Source organism: Oncorhynchus gorbuscha, linkage group LG15, assembly GCF_021184085.1.
Source record: "Oncorhynchus gorbuscha isolate QuinsamMale2020 ecotype Even-year linkage group LG15, OgorEven_v1.0, whole genome shotgun sequence".
In the NCBI taxonomy this organism is placed as follows: Eukaryota; Metazoa; Chordata; class Actinopteri; order Salmoniformes; family Salmonidae; genus Oncorhynchus; species Oncorhynchus gorbuscha.
In genome coordinates, this window is record NC_060187.1 from 25825842 (window position 1) to 25839753 (window position 13912).

At 46.2% G+C, this 13912-nt stretch overlaps 1 protein-coding gene across 5 annotated transcripts in view; it reads left to right on the forward strand.

Moving 5' to 3' along the window:
- LOC123997533 (capping protein, Arp2/3 and myosin-I linker protein 3-like) overlaps window positions 1-13912 on the forward strand; it is a 39406-nt gene that overhangs the window by 15024 nt on the left and 10470 nt on the right. For 4 of the 5 annotated variants that reach the window (XM_046301875.1, XM_046301871.1, XM_046301873.1 and 1 more), the window contains exons 21-32: window positions 751-923; window positions 2161-2229; window positions 2794-2887; window positions 3127-3225; window positions 3367-3486; window positions 3755-3868; window positions 3994-4166; window positions 4326-4413; window positions 4677-4805; window positions 4928-4994; window positions 6942-7138; window positions 9856-9935. In XM_046301875.1, coding sequence (XP_046157831.1) covers window positions 751-923; window positions 2161-2229; window positions 2794-2887; window positions 3127-3225; window positions 3367-3486; window positions 3755-3868; window positions 3994-4166; window positions 4326-4413; window positions 4677-4805; window positions 4928-4994; window positions 6942-7138; window positions 9856-9935 — 1403 coding nt within the window. The remainder of the gene's footprint in view (window positions 1-750; window positions 924-2160; window positions 2230-2793; window positions 2888-3126; window positions 3226-3366; window positions 3487-3754; window positions 3869-3993; window positions 4167-4325; window positions 4414-4676; window positions 4806-4927; window positions 4995-6941; window positions 7139-9855; window positions 9936-13912) is intronic. The other variant, XM_046301872.1, reaches the window with a different exon arrangement.

The window sequence follows — 13912 nt, forward strand, 5'->3', positions numbered from 1 at the left end:
AATCAATTGAATTTACCACAGGTGGACTCCAATGAAGTTGTAGAAACATCTCAAGGATGATTCATGTAAACAGGATGCACCTGAGCTCAATTTCTAGGCTCATAGCAAAGGGTCTGAAAATGTATGTAAATAATGAATTTCAGTTTTTAATTTTTTATTAATTTGTATATCACTCCATGGCCCTGTTACTGTGGGCTGTAACATATTGTGCCCTCTGAATTATTACCTTTGTGTACAAAACTGACACATCACTCTATTACAAATGCTAAATTCCTCAGTTCCTCCTTAGCACTGCTGCCACCTGTTCCTAGCTGTATTTAACCATCTCTCTCCATCTCCTTCTCCTTTATTTTTCTGTCCTCTGTTCTGTCCTACCCTTTTCTTCTGCTTTACCTCTCCCCTGCTCTCCACCCTATCCCATCTCCCTCCATCCTCACCCTCTCTCTCCCCTCTCCCCTGCTCTCCACCCTATCCCATCTCCCTCCATCCTCACCCTCTCTCTCCCCTCTCCCCTGCTCTCCACTCTATCCCATCTCCCTCCATCCTCACCCTCTCTCTCCCCTCTCCCCTGCTCTCCACCCTATCCCATCTCCCTCCATCCTCACCCTCTCTCTCCCCTCTCCCCTGCTCTCCACCCTATCCCATCTCCCTCCATCCTCACCCTCTCTCTCCCCTCTCCCCTGCTCTCCACCCTATCCCATCTCCCTCCATCCTCACCCTCTCTCTCCCCTCTCCCCTGTCCCTCCCCAGGCCCTCCAGTCCCTCTCACTGGCTGACTCGCGGCTGCGTTCTCGGGGCACAGTGCTGGTAAACGCTCTGGGCAGCAACACCTGTCTGCGAAAGGTGGACCTGAGTGGGAACAGCCTGGAGGACATTGGAGCCAAGATGCTGAGCAAAGCCCTACAGATCAACACCACACTCAGGCAAGAGACAGGGAGGGAAACATAGAAGGTATGGTTGTGTTTGACACTGGTTATCCCCTGTCCTGACAGGAGTGACTTGGTTGGATGGTTATGGTTGTGTTTGACACTGGTTATCCCCTGTCCTGACAGGAGTGACTTGGTTGTGGTTGTGTTTGACACTGGTTATCCCCTGTCCTGACAGGAGTGACTTGGTTGTGGTTGTGTTTGACACTGGTTATCCCCTGTCCTGACAGGAGTGACTTGGTTGTGGTTGTGTTTGACACTGGTTATCCCCTGTCCTGACAGGAGTGACTTGGTTGTGGTTGTGTTTGACACTGGTTATCCCCTGTCCTGACAGGAGTGACTTGGTTGGATGGTTGTGGTTGTGTTTGACACTGGTTCTTCACTGTCCTGACAGGAGTGACTTGGTTGGATGGTTGTGGTTGTGTTTGACACTGGTTCTTCACTGTCCTGACAGGAGTGACTTGGTTAGATGGTTGTGTTTGACACTGGTTCTTCAATGTCCTGACAGGAGTGACTTGGTTAGATGGTTGTGTTTGACACTGGTTCTTCAATGTCCTGACAGGAGTGACTTGGTTAGATGGTTGTGTTTGACACTGGTTCTTCACTGTCCTGACAGGAGTGACTTGGTTGGATGGTTGTGGTTGTGTTTGACACTGGTTCTTCACTGTCCTGACAGGAGTGACTTGGTTAGATGGTTGTGTTTGACACTGGTTCTTCAATGTCCTGACAGGAGTGACTTGGTTAGATGGTTGTGTTTGACACTGGTTCTTCAATGTCCTGACAGGAGTGACTTGGTTGGATGGTTGTGGTTGTGTTTGACACTGGTTCTTCACTGTCCTGACAGGAGTGACTTGGTTAGATGGTTGTGTTTGACACTGGTTCTTCAATGTCCTGACAGGAGTGACTTGGTTAGATGGTTGTGTTTGACACTGGTTCTTCACTGTCCTGACAGGAGTGACTTGGTTAGATGGTTGTGTTTGACACTGGTTCTTCAATGTCCTGACAGGAGTGACTTGGTTAGATGGTTGTGTTTGACACTGGTTCTTCACTGTCCTGACAGGAGTGACTTGGTTAGATGGTTGTGTTTGACACTGGTTCTCCACTGTCCTGACAGGAGTGACTTGGTTAGATGATTGTGGTTGTGGTTGACACTGGTTCTTCACTGTCCTGACAGGAGTGACTTGGTTGGATGATTGCGGTTGTGTTTGACACTGGTTCTCCACTGTCCTGACAGGAGTGTGACGTGGGATCGTAACAACACCTCAGCTACAGGATTCCTGGATGTGGCTCGAGCCCTTGAACAGTGAGACTGTTTGTGCTTTAAACACACACACACACACACACACACACACACACACACACACACACACACACACACACACACACACACACACACACACACACACACACACACACACACACACACACACACACACTTCTAAGCAAGACATTTGATTTAAATAGGATCCAAGACACATTGGGGTACCTGAAGTTCTGTCTAATTTACATTCACTGTTGTTCTTAGTATTTTCAGAATTAGCTGGCTAATATATAAACTCTGGTACACAGGATGCAAACCTAGCTTACTTTACACACACAGGACTAAACACGTACTTGTGAGGGTCAGCCAGAGAGCTTCGATTTCCCCTTTAATTAGGCTGCAATAATCAAAGCATTACTCATCCCATCACAGTCCATATTCCAGCATAATGTGGGGAAATTCTGTGAGTTCTGTCCACTGGGGATATTAATGTTTGGGTCTCTAACTGTTTTTCTGCAGCTCTCTTTCCATTTCCTTCCTTTCTGTCTCCTTCCTAACTCAAACCCCTTCTCTTTCTTTTAACTCTGCCGGTGGGTTTTCTCTCAGTAACTTCACCTTGCAGTACATGCCCCTCCCCCTCAGTGACATCAGCCAGGCGTACCGTAGTGCCTCCGAGAGGACAGAGCAGGCACTGACCAAGGTGGGCTCCTGACGCTACCCAAGTTCATCTGCACCCATCTCAATGTCTCCCTCCATTCCTCTGTTAACCATCCTCTCATCTGCCTTGTCCTTTCCTCCCCTGCTTCTTTTCTCTACTGGGGATCTACCATCACCAACCCTTTCCTGCCTTTTCCAATTCAAATTACACTGCTTCGTTGAGATTACCACACATGACCATATTTCCAGTGTGAGTGAATGGTTTTTATCTGTGATCATCAGATTCAGTGTGCTCTGCTGCGGAACAACCAGACTCAGCGCTTCTCTCAGCGACAGGCTCTACGGCTGCACCAGGGCCTGGTCACCAGCACTGCTGAACAGGTAGATACAGCATATGTATATAATTAATGTGTGTGATTGAGAGAGAGTGAGTTGAGCCATCACGAGAGCAATATGTGTGTATTGTAAACCTGTATATCTTTTACTGACGTTCCTCCTTCTTGTCTGTTCTCTGTTTACCAGGTGATGGAGCGTCTGAGTGTGTGTGTGCAGCAGCAGGTGTGTGTGCTACGTGGAGTAGGGGAGATGGAGGAGATTCAAGCTGCTAAACAGGTGCTGAAGGAGGCCAGAAACTCCCGTGCGGTGAGTGTGTGTACATGCCTGAATCACTTCTCTAACATCTGGAGTGTAGGTGAGTTTAAAGTGTTAATTGTGTGTCTTTGTGTATTCATATGACCCCCCCCCCAACTGTCTCTCTCGATTCAATTTCAATTTAAGGGGCTTTATTGGTATGGGAAACATATGTTTCCATTGCCAAAGCAAGTGGAATATATAATAACAAAAGTGAAATAAACTATAAGAAATGAACAGTAAACATAACACAAAAGTGAGAACTCTCTCTCTCTCTCAGCTGTACCCCTCTCTCTGTGAGCTAGCTCATGTGCTGTCAGTAGACGGGCCAGTCAGACAGAGACTGGACCAACTGGCAGGGGAACTGACCAGAGCAGCTGACAAGGAACTACAGGTATACTGCTCAATACTGTACATCACTCATTCAACATCATCTGTTGACTTACTCCTTCACCATTTCTCAATCAAACATAGACATAGTGGTTTATCTGTTTGTTTAATTGGTTGTTTGATTGACAGGTGATAGTCGTTTCCATGGTGTCTCTCTGTCGTGAGTTGTGCCCGCTGTCCTCCTCTGCTGCGGAGAGGTTACGTCCTCAGCTCTCTGTCTCGGAGCGTGTCTCCATCCCTCACTCCGCCATCCGCACAGCCTTGATGGAGAGAGCAGCACAGGACATTCACCGAGCGCTGGAGTAAGGGGGAGGGAGGGGGAGCTGAGGGAGGAAGATAAGCAATGCAGCCTTCTTTGTTCAATTGAATCAGTGTGGGTATCTGTGAACTTATTCTCCCTCCTCTCTGCCCTCCCTCTCCCTTTCCTCCCCACACGTTTTGTCTCTCTCCCCCTCTCCCAGGGAGGTGAAGCTCTCAGTGGTCTCCTATCTCACCAACTCCATCGTGGATCAGATCTTGCAGGAGCTGTACGCCACTCACAAGACTCTGGTATAGAAACGTTGCCATCTGTCTGTGTCTCTGTCTATCTGTAAGGGCTTGTCACCTTTTGCTTACAATTATTGGTAAAACTTTACCAATAATATATAGGCATAGGCATTCATAACACCATTACACTTTTTCAGTATCATTCATAGAAACATTCATAAAACCTTTATGAAACCAGTCAGAACACATTAATGAGTGTTGCAGTATTATTCATAACAAACTTCATAATACATTTATTGAAGTGTATTGCCTGATCCCTGTCCCAGACGCGGCGGGTGTCCCAGGTGAAGCGCTGGGAGGTAACATGTGACGGGGGAACAGGTCTGAGGTCACACAGACACAGAGACTCTCTGGACCTCACAGATGATGAGATGGGCACCAGTATAGTGAGCATTGTGTGTTGGGATTGTCTGCTTAGGGTGTGTGTATGGTATGTGTGAGCGTATGTGTTTTGTGATTGTCTGTTTGGGATGTGTTTGTTTGTTTTTGCTTCTACGTCTTTCTCTGCCTTCTCTAGGATACAATTGCCATTAAGAAGCGTAGCTCTAGAACTAGACGTATTCGACCTGTCTCTACCAGACTGAGTGAGTATGCCTCCGTACCACTATCTCTCTATCCTTCTCTTCCTATCTGCTCTCTTTTAGAGGTCATTAGTGACTGTCTGTTTTCCTCTCCTGCTCTCCCGCTCTCCCTCTCTCCTTTCCTCTCCTTCCCTCTCTCCTTTCCTCTCCCCCTCTCTCCTTTCCTCTCCCCCTCTCTCCTTTCCTCTCCCCCTCTCTCCTTTCCTCTCCTCCTCTCTCCTTTCCTCTCTCCTTTCCTCTCCCCCTCTCTCCTTTCCTCTCCCTCTCTCTCCTTTCCTCTCCCCCTCTCTCCTTTCCTCTCTCTCTCTGAGAGAGCCATTTTTGGCTTGTGTACATGCCAGCCTAAGCCCATTCCTGCATCAGCACACAGTGCATTCAGATAGTATTCAGATGCCTTGACTTATTCCACATTGTTTTACGTTACAGACTTATTCTAAAATTGATTTTAAAAATGCTTTCCCTCAATCTACATACAATATCCCGTAATGACAAAGTGAAAACAGGTTTTTAGAAATTCTGGCAAATGTATTGAAATTTATAAAAAAGATCCTCTCAAGCTCTGTCAGGTTGGATGGGGAGCGTTGCTGCACAGCTATCTTCAGGTCTCTCCAGAGATGTTCGATCGGGTTCAAGTCCGGGCTCTGGCTGGGCCACTCAAGGACATTCAGAGACTTGTCCCGAATCCGCTTCTGCGTTGTCTTGGCTGTGTGCTTGTCCTGTTGGAAGGTAAACCTTCGCCCCAGTCTGAGGTCCTGAGCGCTCTGGAGCAGGTTTTCATCAAGGATCTCATACTTTGCTCCATTCATCTTTCCCTCAATCCTGACTAATCTCCCAGTCCCTGCCGATGGAAAAACATCCCCAAAGCATGATGCTGCCACCACCATGCTTCACCGTAGAGATGGGGCCAGGTTCCCTCCAGACATGACGCTTGGCATTCAGGCCAAAACCTTCAATATTGATTTCATCAGACCAAAGAATCATGTTTCTCAAGGTCTGAGACTCTTTTAGGTGCCTTTTGGCAAACTCCAAGCAGGCTGTCATGTGCCGTTAACTCAGGAGTGGCATCCGTCTGGCCACTACCATAAAGGCCTGATTGGTAGAGTGCTGGAAGGTTCTCCCATCTCCACAGAGGAACTCTGGAGCTCTGTTAGAGTGACTACTGTGTTCTTAGTCACCTCCCTGACCAAGGCCCTTCTCCCCCTGATGGCTCAGTTTGGCCGGGCAGCCAGCCCTAGGAAGAGTCTTGGTGGTTCCAAACTTCTTCCATTTAAGAATAATGGAGGCCACTGTGATCTTGGAGACCTTCAATGCTGCAGACATGTTCTGTTACCTTTCCCAGATCTGTGCCTCAACACAATCCTCTCTCAGAGCTATACCGACAATTCCTTGAACTTCATGGTTTGGTTTTTGCTCTGATATGCACTGTCAACTGTGGAACCTTATATACACGTGTGTGCCTTTCCAAATCATGTCCAATCAATTTAATTTACCACAGGTGGACTCCAAGTTATAGAAACATCTCAAGGATGATCAATGGAAACAGGATGCACCTGAGCTCAATTCTGAGTATCATAGCAAGGGTCTGAATTCTTATGTAAAAGAAGGTATTTCTGTTTTTTATTTTTAATATATTTGCAGACATTCTAAAAACAATTTTTTGCTTTGTCATTATGGGGTATTGGGTGTAGATATAAGGATTTTAAAATAGTTTTTATACATTTTAGAGTAAGGATGTAACATAACAAAATGTGGAAAAAGTGAACTGGTCTGAATACTTTCCGAATACACTGAATTTGAGTGCAGTTGCTAATTGTTGTAGTTTTTAACAGTATGTCTTTGAAGCACCGTTGACAGCGCCACGTGACTCCTATGGGAACTTCTAGCCCCTCTCCACTTCCTTCTCCATTTTTATCTCGTCATCTTTTCCTATTTTTTCTCTCTCTCTTTCAGGCCAGTGTGATGACTCCAGCTCCTCCACACCCCCCTCTGTGTCCTCTTCTTTCTCTTCTTTCTCGGCCCTCTCTCGCTCTACATCCTGGGAGGGGCTGTCTGAGCTCCCTACCCAAGGTGCACCTCTCCATCATGTGACGCGAGTTAGGCCGAGGCCCCCACGGAGGCACCGAGCAGGACATGCCCCCTCTGACACAGTAAGAGGAAGCTGACCTCAGCATCTCACCCCATATGGAGTATATAATGTTGCTACTGAACTGCTCAGAATGTTTGTAATACTTGCCTGTGAATATGGAAATACAGGATCTATAATAACTTATAGATTCACTTAGATTTCTCATTTGAGTGCGTAAAGATGTAGATGTAGATATATTAGCTATTAAATTATACATTTATGGAGATAGTGATTTGGCAACACATAGTTAAAGATATGTGAACTTTAAAAACTCTGAGTAACATAGAGATACTTGCATATTAATAACACAGGATAGAGATGTTATTAGCATAGATAATGACAACTAAAAATAATATTCCCTTATGATACATGCATAATTTATAACTTGTGGCCATATTCATTTTCTTATTAAATAAACCAGATATGATTGATACAGATTTCTAACTCTGTGCTGTGTGTGTGTGTGTGTGTGTGTGTGTGTGTGTGTGTGTGTGTGTGTGTGTGTGTGTGTGTGTGTGTGTGTGTGTGTGTGTGTGTGTGTGTGTGTGTGTGTGTGTGTGTGTGCTCATGCACATATTCTATTCAATTAGAGCAGTGGTTCCCAAACTGTTTATAGTCCCGTACCCCTTCAAACATCCAACCTCCAGCTGCGTACCAGGGTCAGCACACTATTAAACATAAGAATGAGTGTGAGTTTTTGTCACAACCCGGCTCGTGGGAAGTGACAAAGAGCTCTTATAGGGCCAGGGCACAAATAATAATATAAAAAATTATCATTATCATTATATCTTTATTTAACCATCTTACATATAAAACCTTATTTGTTAATTGAAAATGGTGAATAACTCACCACAGGTTAATGAGAAGGGTGTGCTTGAAACGATACACATAACTCTGCAATGGTGGGTTGTATTGGAGAGAGTCTCAGTCTTAAACAATTTTCCACACACAGCCTGTACCTCTATTAAGTTTTCATGCTAGTGAGGGCCGAGAATCTACTTTCACATGGATTTGTGGTTGCAAAGGGCATCAGTGTCTTAACAGCTCCATTTGCTACGGCAGGATACTCTGAGCGCAGCCCTATCCACAAATCTGACAGTGTTTCTGATTTTAAATGACATTTTCACATAACCACTTGTTGCAATTTTGATGAGGTGCTCTTGTTCAGTAAGTGGACTGGAGGCAGGGCATGAAAGGCATAACGAATCCAGTTGTTTGTGTCATCCGTTTTGGGGAAGTACCTGTGTAATAACTCACTCAGGTGCTTCGCTATATCACATTTGACATTGTCCGTAAGCTTGAGTTCATTTGCACACAAAAAATCATACAATGATGGAAAGACCATCCTTGTTAATGCAGACAGAGAAGAGCTCCAACTTCTTAATCATAGCCTCAATTTTGTCCCGCACATTGAATATAGTTGTAGAGTCCCTGTAATTCTAGATTCAGATCATTAAAAAAACCATCACCCAGATAGGCCAGTTGTGTGAGAAACTCGTCATCATGCAAGCGGTCAGACGAGTGCAAATTATGGTCAGTAATAAACTTTAAGCTCGTGTCTCAATTTGAAAAAAACTTGTCAATACTTTGCCCCTTGATAAGCAAGCGCAGTTCTGTATGTTTTAAAAGTGTTACGTGGTCGCTGCCCATATCATTGCATAGTGCAGAAAATACACGAGAGTTCAGGGGCCTTGCTTTAACAAAGTTAACCATTTTCACTGTAGTGCCCAAAATGTCTTTCAAGCTGTCAGACATTCCCTTGGCATCAAGAGTCTCACGGTGGATTCTGCAGTGTACCCATGTGGTGTCGGGAGCAACTGCTTGCACGCACGTTACCACTCCACTATGTCTCCCTGTCATGGCTTTTGCGCCATCAGTACATATACCAACATGAGCAGCAGCTACTTTTGACTACATAAGTTTGACTACATAAGTGGAATTAGTGGAATTCCCATGAGAGAGTAAAGGTTAATGTGATTGGATGTTAATTATTTGACTAGGCTACCTGTATATGACATTGTGTTGTTATTTCGCTGAACACGAGATGGTTTTATTTTATTTTTGGCAGTGAAACGAGGCTACTCAGGCGAGAGAAAAAACACTCTCCCAAATGTTTAGCCTCGATGGAAAATATAAATGGACTGTTTGAAAATGTGAAGAAAGAAAAAGTTCAACAAAATGTACTCCAGTTTGGGAATACCTGCATGAGAGCAATTATTCATGTAATTAACATAATGATAATACAAAAAGTTGTCATTTAATTTATGACTCCTGCTTAATTCCCACCGTATATTCCCAAATACTGGGGCCTCCCAGGTTCTGGCAGTGGCATCCTGCTGCTCTAGTTTCAGGATGATTTGGATTGTGTCCAGGGTTGTCTATACTAAGTGAATTACTCCAATTGGGTTAAGTCATCTCTCCAAAGCTATGTAGTATAATCCATTTGTATTATTACCAACAGAACATTTTAAAAATGAAACCGTAACCCCCCCAAAAAGTACTTTGATGTTTAAAAAGGCTTCTGAAGTTGAATGTCCACTTTTACATTTCAGACTTGATTTTCAACTACAAAAAAATGTATCACCCCTAATAAAATGTCCATTAATTATAATCCACCTAATAATTCACATTTCATGTTGCTGCAAGAAAAAATGTCTGCTGTGAGAAACTGGTGAAATTAAGACCCTACATCTATCTGTATGGTCAATCTGAAATATGGGTGTTTTTCTCTGTCCCCAGCATTGCACTGAAAATGGAGCTGTCACCCCTATTGATCATGGACTCCCAGATTTCTACACAAAGAGAGTGCTCCCTGATAGGTAGATCTCCCCCTCTCACTTCCTCTCTCTTTCTCCTACACACCTCTCTTTTTTTCTCTCTTTCTCTCTTTTTCTCTTTCTCTCTTTTTCTCTCTCTTTCTCTCTCTCTCTCTTTCTCTTTCTCGCTCTCTTTCTTTCTCTCTCTTTTTTTCTCTCTTTCTCTCTTTTTCTCTTTCTCTCTTTCTCTTTCTCGCTCTCTTTCTTTCTCTCTTTTTTTCTCTCTTTCTCTCTTTTTCTCTTTCTCTCTCTCTTTCTGTTATGCAGGTGAATGAGGACCCAAAAGCGACTTGGCGAAAACAGAGTTTTTAATCCAGTAAGATACTTAACAAAACAAAAGGCATAATACTACTCGTAAAGACGAGAACAGACTGGAGACTTGATCAAGAACTGCAGGTTGCCTCGGGAAGGCACTTGAACCTAGCAGACTCAGACACCTGCTCACCACGCAGCATCTGAGGGAAACACGACACGACAGGGCAAAACATAGACACAGCACGGTGAATATAGACAAGGATCCGACAGGGCAGGTACGGAAAACAAGGAGAGAAATAGGGACTCTAATCAGGGAAAAGGATCGGGAACAGGTGTGGGAAGACTAAATGATTGATTAGGGGAATAGGAACAGCTGGGAGCAGGAACGGAACGATAGAGAGAAGAGAGAGCGAGAGAGTGAGAGAGGGAGGGGGAGAGAGAGGGATAGAAAGAGGGAAAGAACCTAATAAGACCAGCAGAGGGAAACGAATAGAAGGGGAAGCACAGGGACAAGACATGATAATTAATGACAAAACATGACAGTACCCCCCACTCACCGAGCGCCTCCTGGCGCACTCGAGGAGGAACCCTGGCGGCAACGGAGGAAATCATCAATAAGCGAACGGTCCAGCACGTCCCGAGACGGAACCCAACTCCTCTCCTCAGGACCGTAACCCTCCCAATCCACTAAGTATTGGTGACCCCGTCCCCGAGAACGCATGTCCATGATCTTACGTACCTTGTAAATAGGTGCGCTCTCGACAAGGACGGGAGGGGGAGGGAAGACGAACGGGGGTGCGAAGAAAGGGCTTGACACAGGAGACATGGAAGACAGGATGGACGCGACGAAGATGTCGCGGAAGAAGCAGTCGCACAGCGACAGGATTGACGACCTGGGAGACACGGAACGGACCAATGAACCGCGGAGTCAACTTACGAGAAGCTGTCGTAAGAGGAAGGTTGCGAGTGGAAAGCCACACTCTCTGGCCGCAACAATACCTTGGACTCTTAATCCTGCGTTTATTGGCGGCTCTCACAGTCTGTGCCCTGTAACGGCAAAGTGCAGACCTCACCCTCCTCCAGGTGCGCTCACAACGTTGGACAAACGCTTGAGCGGAGGGAACGCTGGACTCGGCAAGCTGGGATGAGAACAGAGGAGGCTGGTAACCCAGACTACTCTGAAACGGAGATAACCCGGTAGCAGACGAAGGAAGCGAGTTGTGAGCGTATTCTGCCCAGGGGAGCTGTTCTGCCCAAGACGCAGGGTTTCTGAAAGAAAGGCTGCGTAGTATGCGACCAATCGTCTGATTGGCCCTCTCTGCTTGACCGTTAGACTGGGGATGAAACCCGGAAGAGAGACTGACGGACGCACCAATCAAACGACAGAACTCCCTCCAAAACTGTGACGTGAATTGCGGACCTCTGTCTGAAACGGCGTCTAACGGGAGGCCATGAATTCTGAACACATTCTCGATGATGATTTGTGCCGTCTCCTTAGCGGAAGGAAGTTTAGCGAGGGGAATGAAATGTGCCGCCTTAGAGAACCTATCGACAACCGTAAGAATCACAGTCTTCCCCGCAGACAAAGGCAGACCGGTAATGAAGTCTAGGGCGATGTGAGACCATGGTCGAGAAGGAATGGGGAGCGGTCTGAGACGACCGGCAGGAGGAGAGTTTACCCGACTTAGTCTGCGCGCAGTCCGAACAAGCAGCCACGAAACGGCGCGTGTCACGCTCCTGAGTCGGCCACCAAAAGCGCTGGCGAATAGACGCAAGAGTGCCTCGAACACCGGGATGACCAGCTAACTTGGCAGAGTGAGCCCACTGAAGAACAGCCAGACGAGTGGAAACAGGAACGAAAAGGAGGTTACTAGGACAAGCGCGCGGCGACGCAGTGTGCGTGAGTGCTTGCTTAACCTGTCTTTCAATTCCCAGACTGTTAACCCGACAACACGCCCATAAGGAAGAATCCCTCGGGATCAGTAGAAGCCACAGAAGAACTAAACAGACGGGATAAGGCATCAGGCTTGGTGTTTTTGCTACCCGGACGGTAAGAAATCACAAACTCGAAACGAGCAAAAACAACGCCCAACGAGCTTGACGGGCATTAAGTCGTTTGGCAGAACGGATGTACTCAAGGTTCTTATGGTCTGTCCAAACGACAAAAGGAACGGTCGCCCCCTCCAACCACTGTCGCCATTCGCCTAGGGCTAAGCGGATGGCGAGCAGTTCACGGTTACCCACATCATAGTTGCGCTCAGATGGCGACAGGCGATGAGAAAAATAAGCGCAAGGATGAACCTTATCGTCAGACTGGAAGCGCTGGGAAAGAATGGCTCCCACGCCTACCTCTGAAGCGTCAACCTCGACAATGAATTGTCTAGTGACGTCAGGAGTAACGAGGATAGGAGCGGACGTAAAACGTTCTTTTAGAAGATCAAAAGCTCCCTGGGCGGAACCGGACCACTTAAAACACGTCTTGACAGAAGTAAGAGCTGTGAGAGGGGCAGCAACTTGACCGAAATTACGAATGAAACGCCGATAGAAATTAGCGAAACCTAAAAAGCGCTGCAACTCGACACGTGACCTTGGAACGGGCCAATCACTGACAGCTTGGACCTTAGCGGAATCCATCTGAATGCCTTCAGCGGAAATAACGGAACCGAGAAAAGTAACGGAGGAGACATGAAAAGAGCACTTCTCAGCCTTTACGTAGAGACAATTCTCTAAAAGGCGCTGTAGAACACGTCGAACGTGCTGAACATGAATCTCGAGTGACGGTGAAAAAATCAGGATATCGTCAAGATAGACAAAAACAAAGATGTTCAGCATGTCTCTCAGAACATCATTAACTAATGCCTGAAAAACAGCTGGCGCATTGGCGAGACCAAACGGCAGAACCCGGTACTCAAAATGCCCTAACGGAGTGTTAAACGCCGTTTTCCACTCGTCCCCCTCTCTGATGCGCACGAGATGGTAAGCGTTACGAAGGTCCAACTTAGTAAAGCACCTGGCTCCCTGCAGAATCTCGAAGGCTGATGACATAAGGGGAAGCGGATAACGATTCTTAACCGTTATGTCATTCAGCCCTCGATAATCCACGCAGGGGCGCAGAGTACCGTCCTTCTTCTTAACAAAAAAGAACCCCGCCCCGGCCGGAGAGGAAGAAGGCACTATGGTACCGGCGTCAAGAGACACAGATAAATAATCCTCGAGAGCCTTACGTTCGGGACCCGACAGAGAGTATAGTCTACCCCGAGGAGGAGTGGTCCCCGGAAGGAGATCAATACTACAATCATACGACCGGTGAGGAGGAAGGGAGTTGGCTCGGGACCGACTGAAGACCGTGCGCAGATCATGATATTCCTCCGGCACTCCTGTCAAATCGCCAGGTTCCTCCTGAGAAGTGGGGACAGAAGAAATGGGAGGGATGGCAGACATTAAACACTTCACATGACAAGATACGTTCCAGGATAGGATAGAATTACAAGACCAATTAATAGAAGGATTATGACATACTAGCCAGGGATGACCCAAAACAACAGGTGTAAAAGGTGAACGAAAAATCAAAAAAGAAATAATCTCACTGTGGTTACCAGATACTGTGAGAGTTAAAGGTAGTGTCTCAAATCTGATACTGGGAAGATGACTACCATCTAAGGCAAACATGGGCGTAGGCTTGTCTAACTGTCTGAAAGGAATGTTATGTTTCCGAACCCATGCTT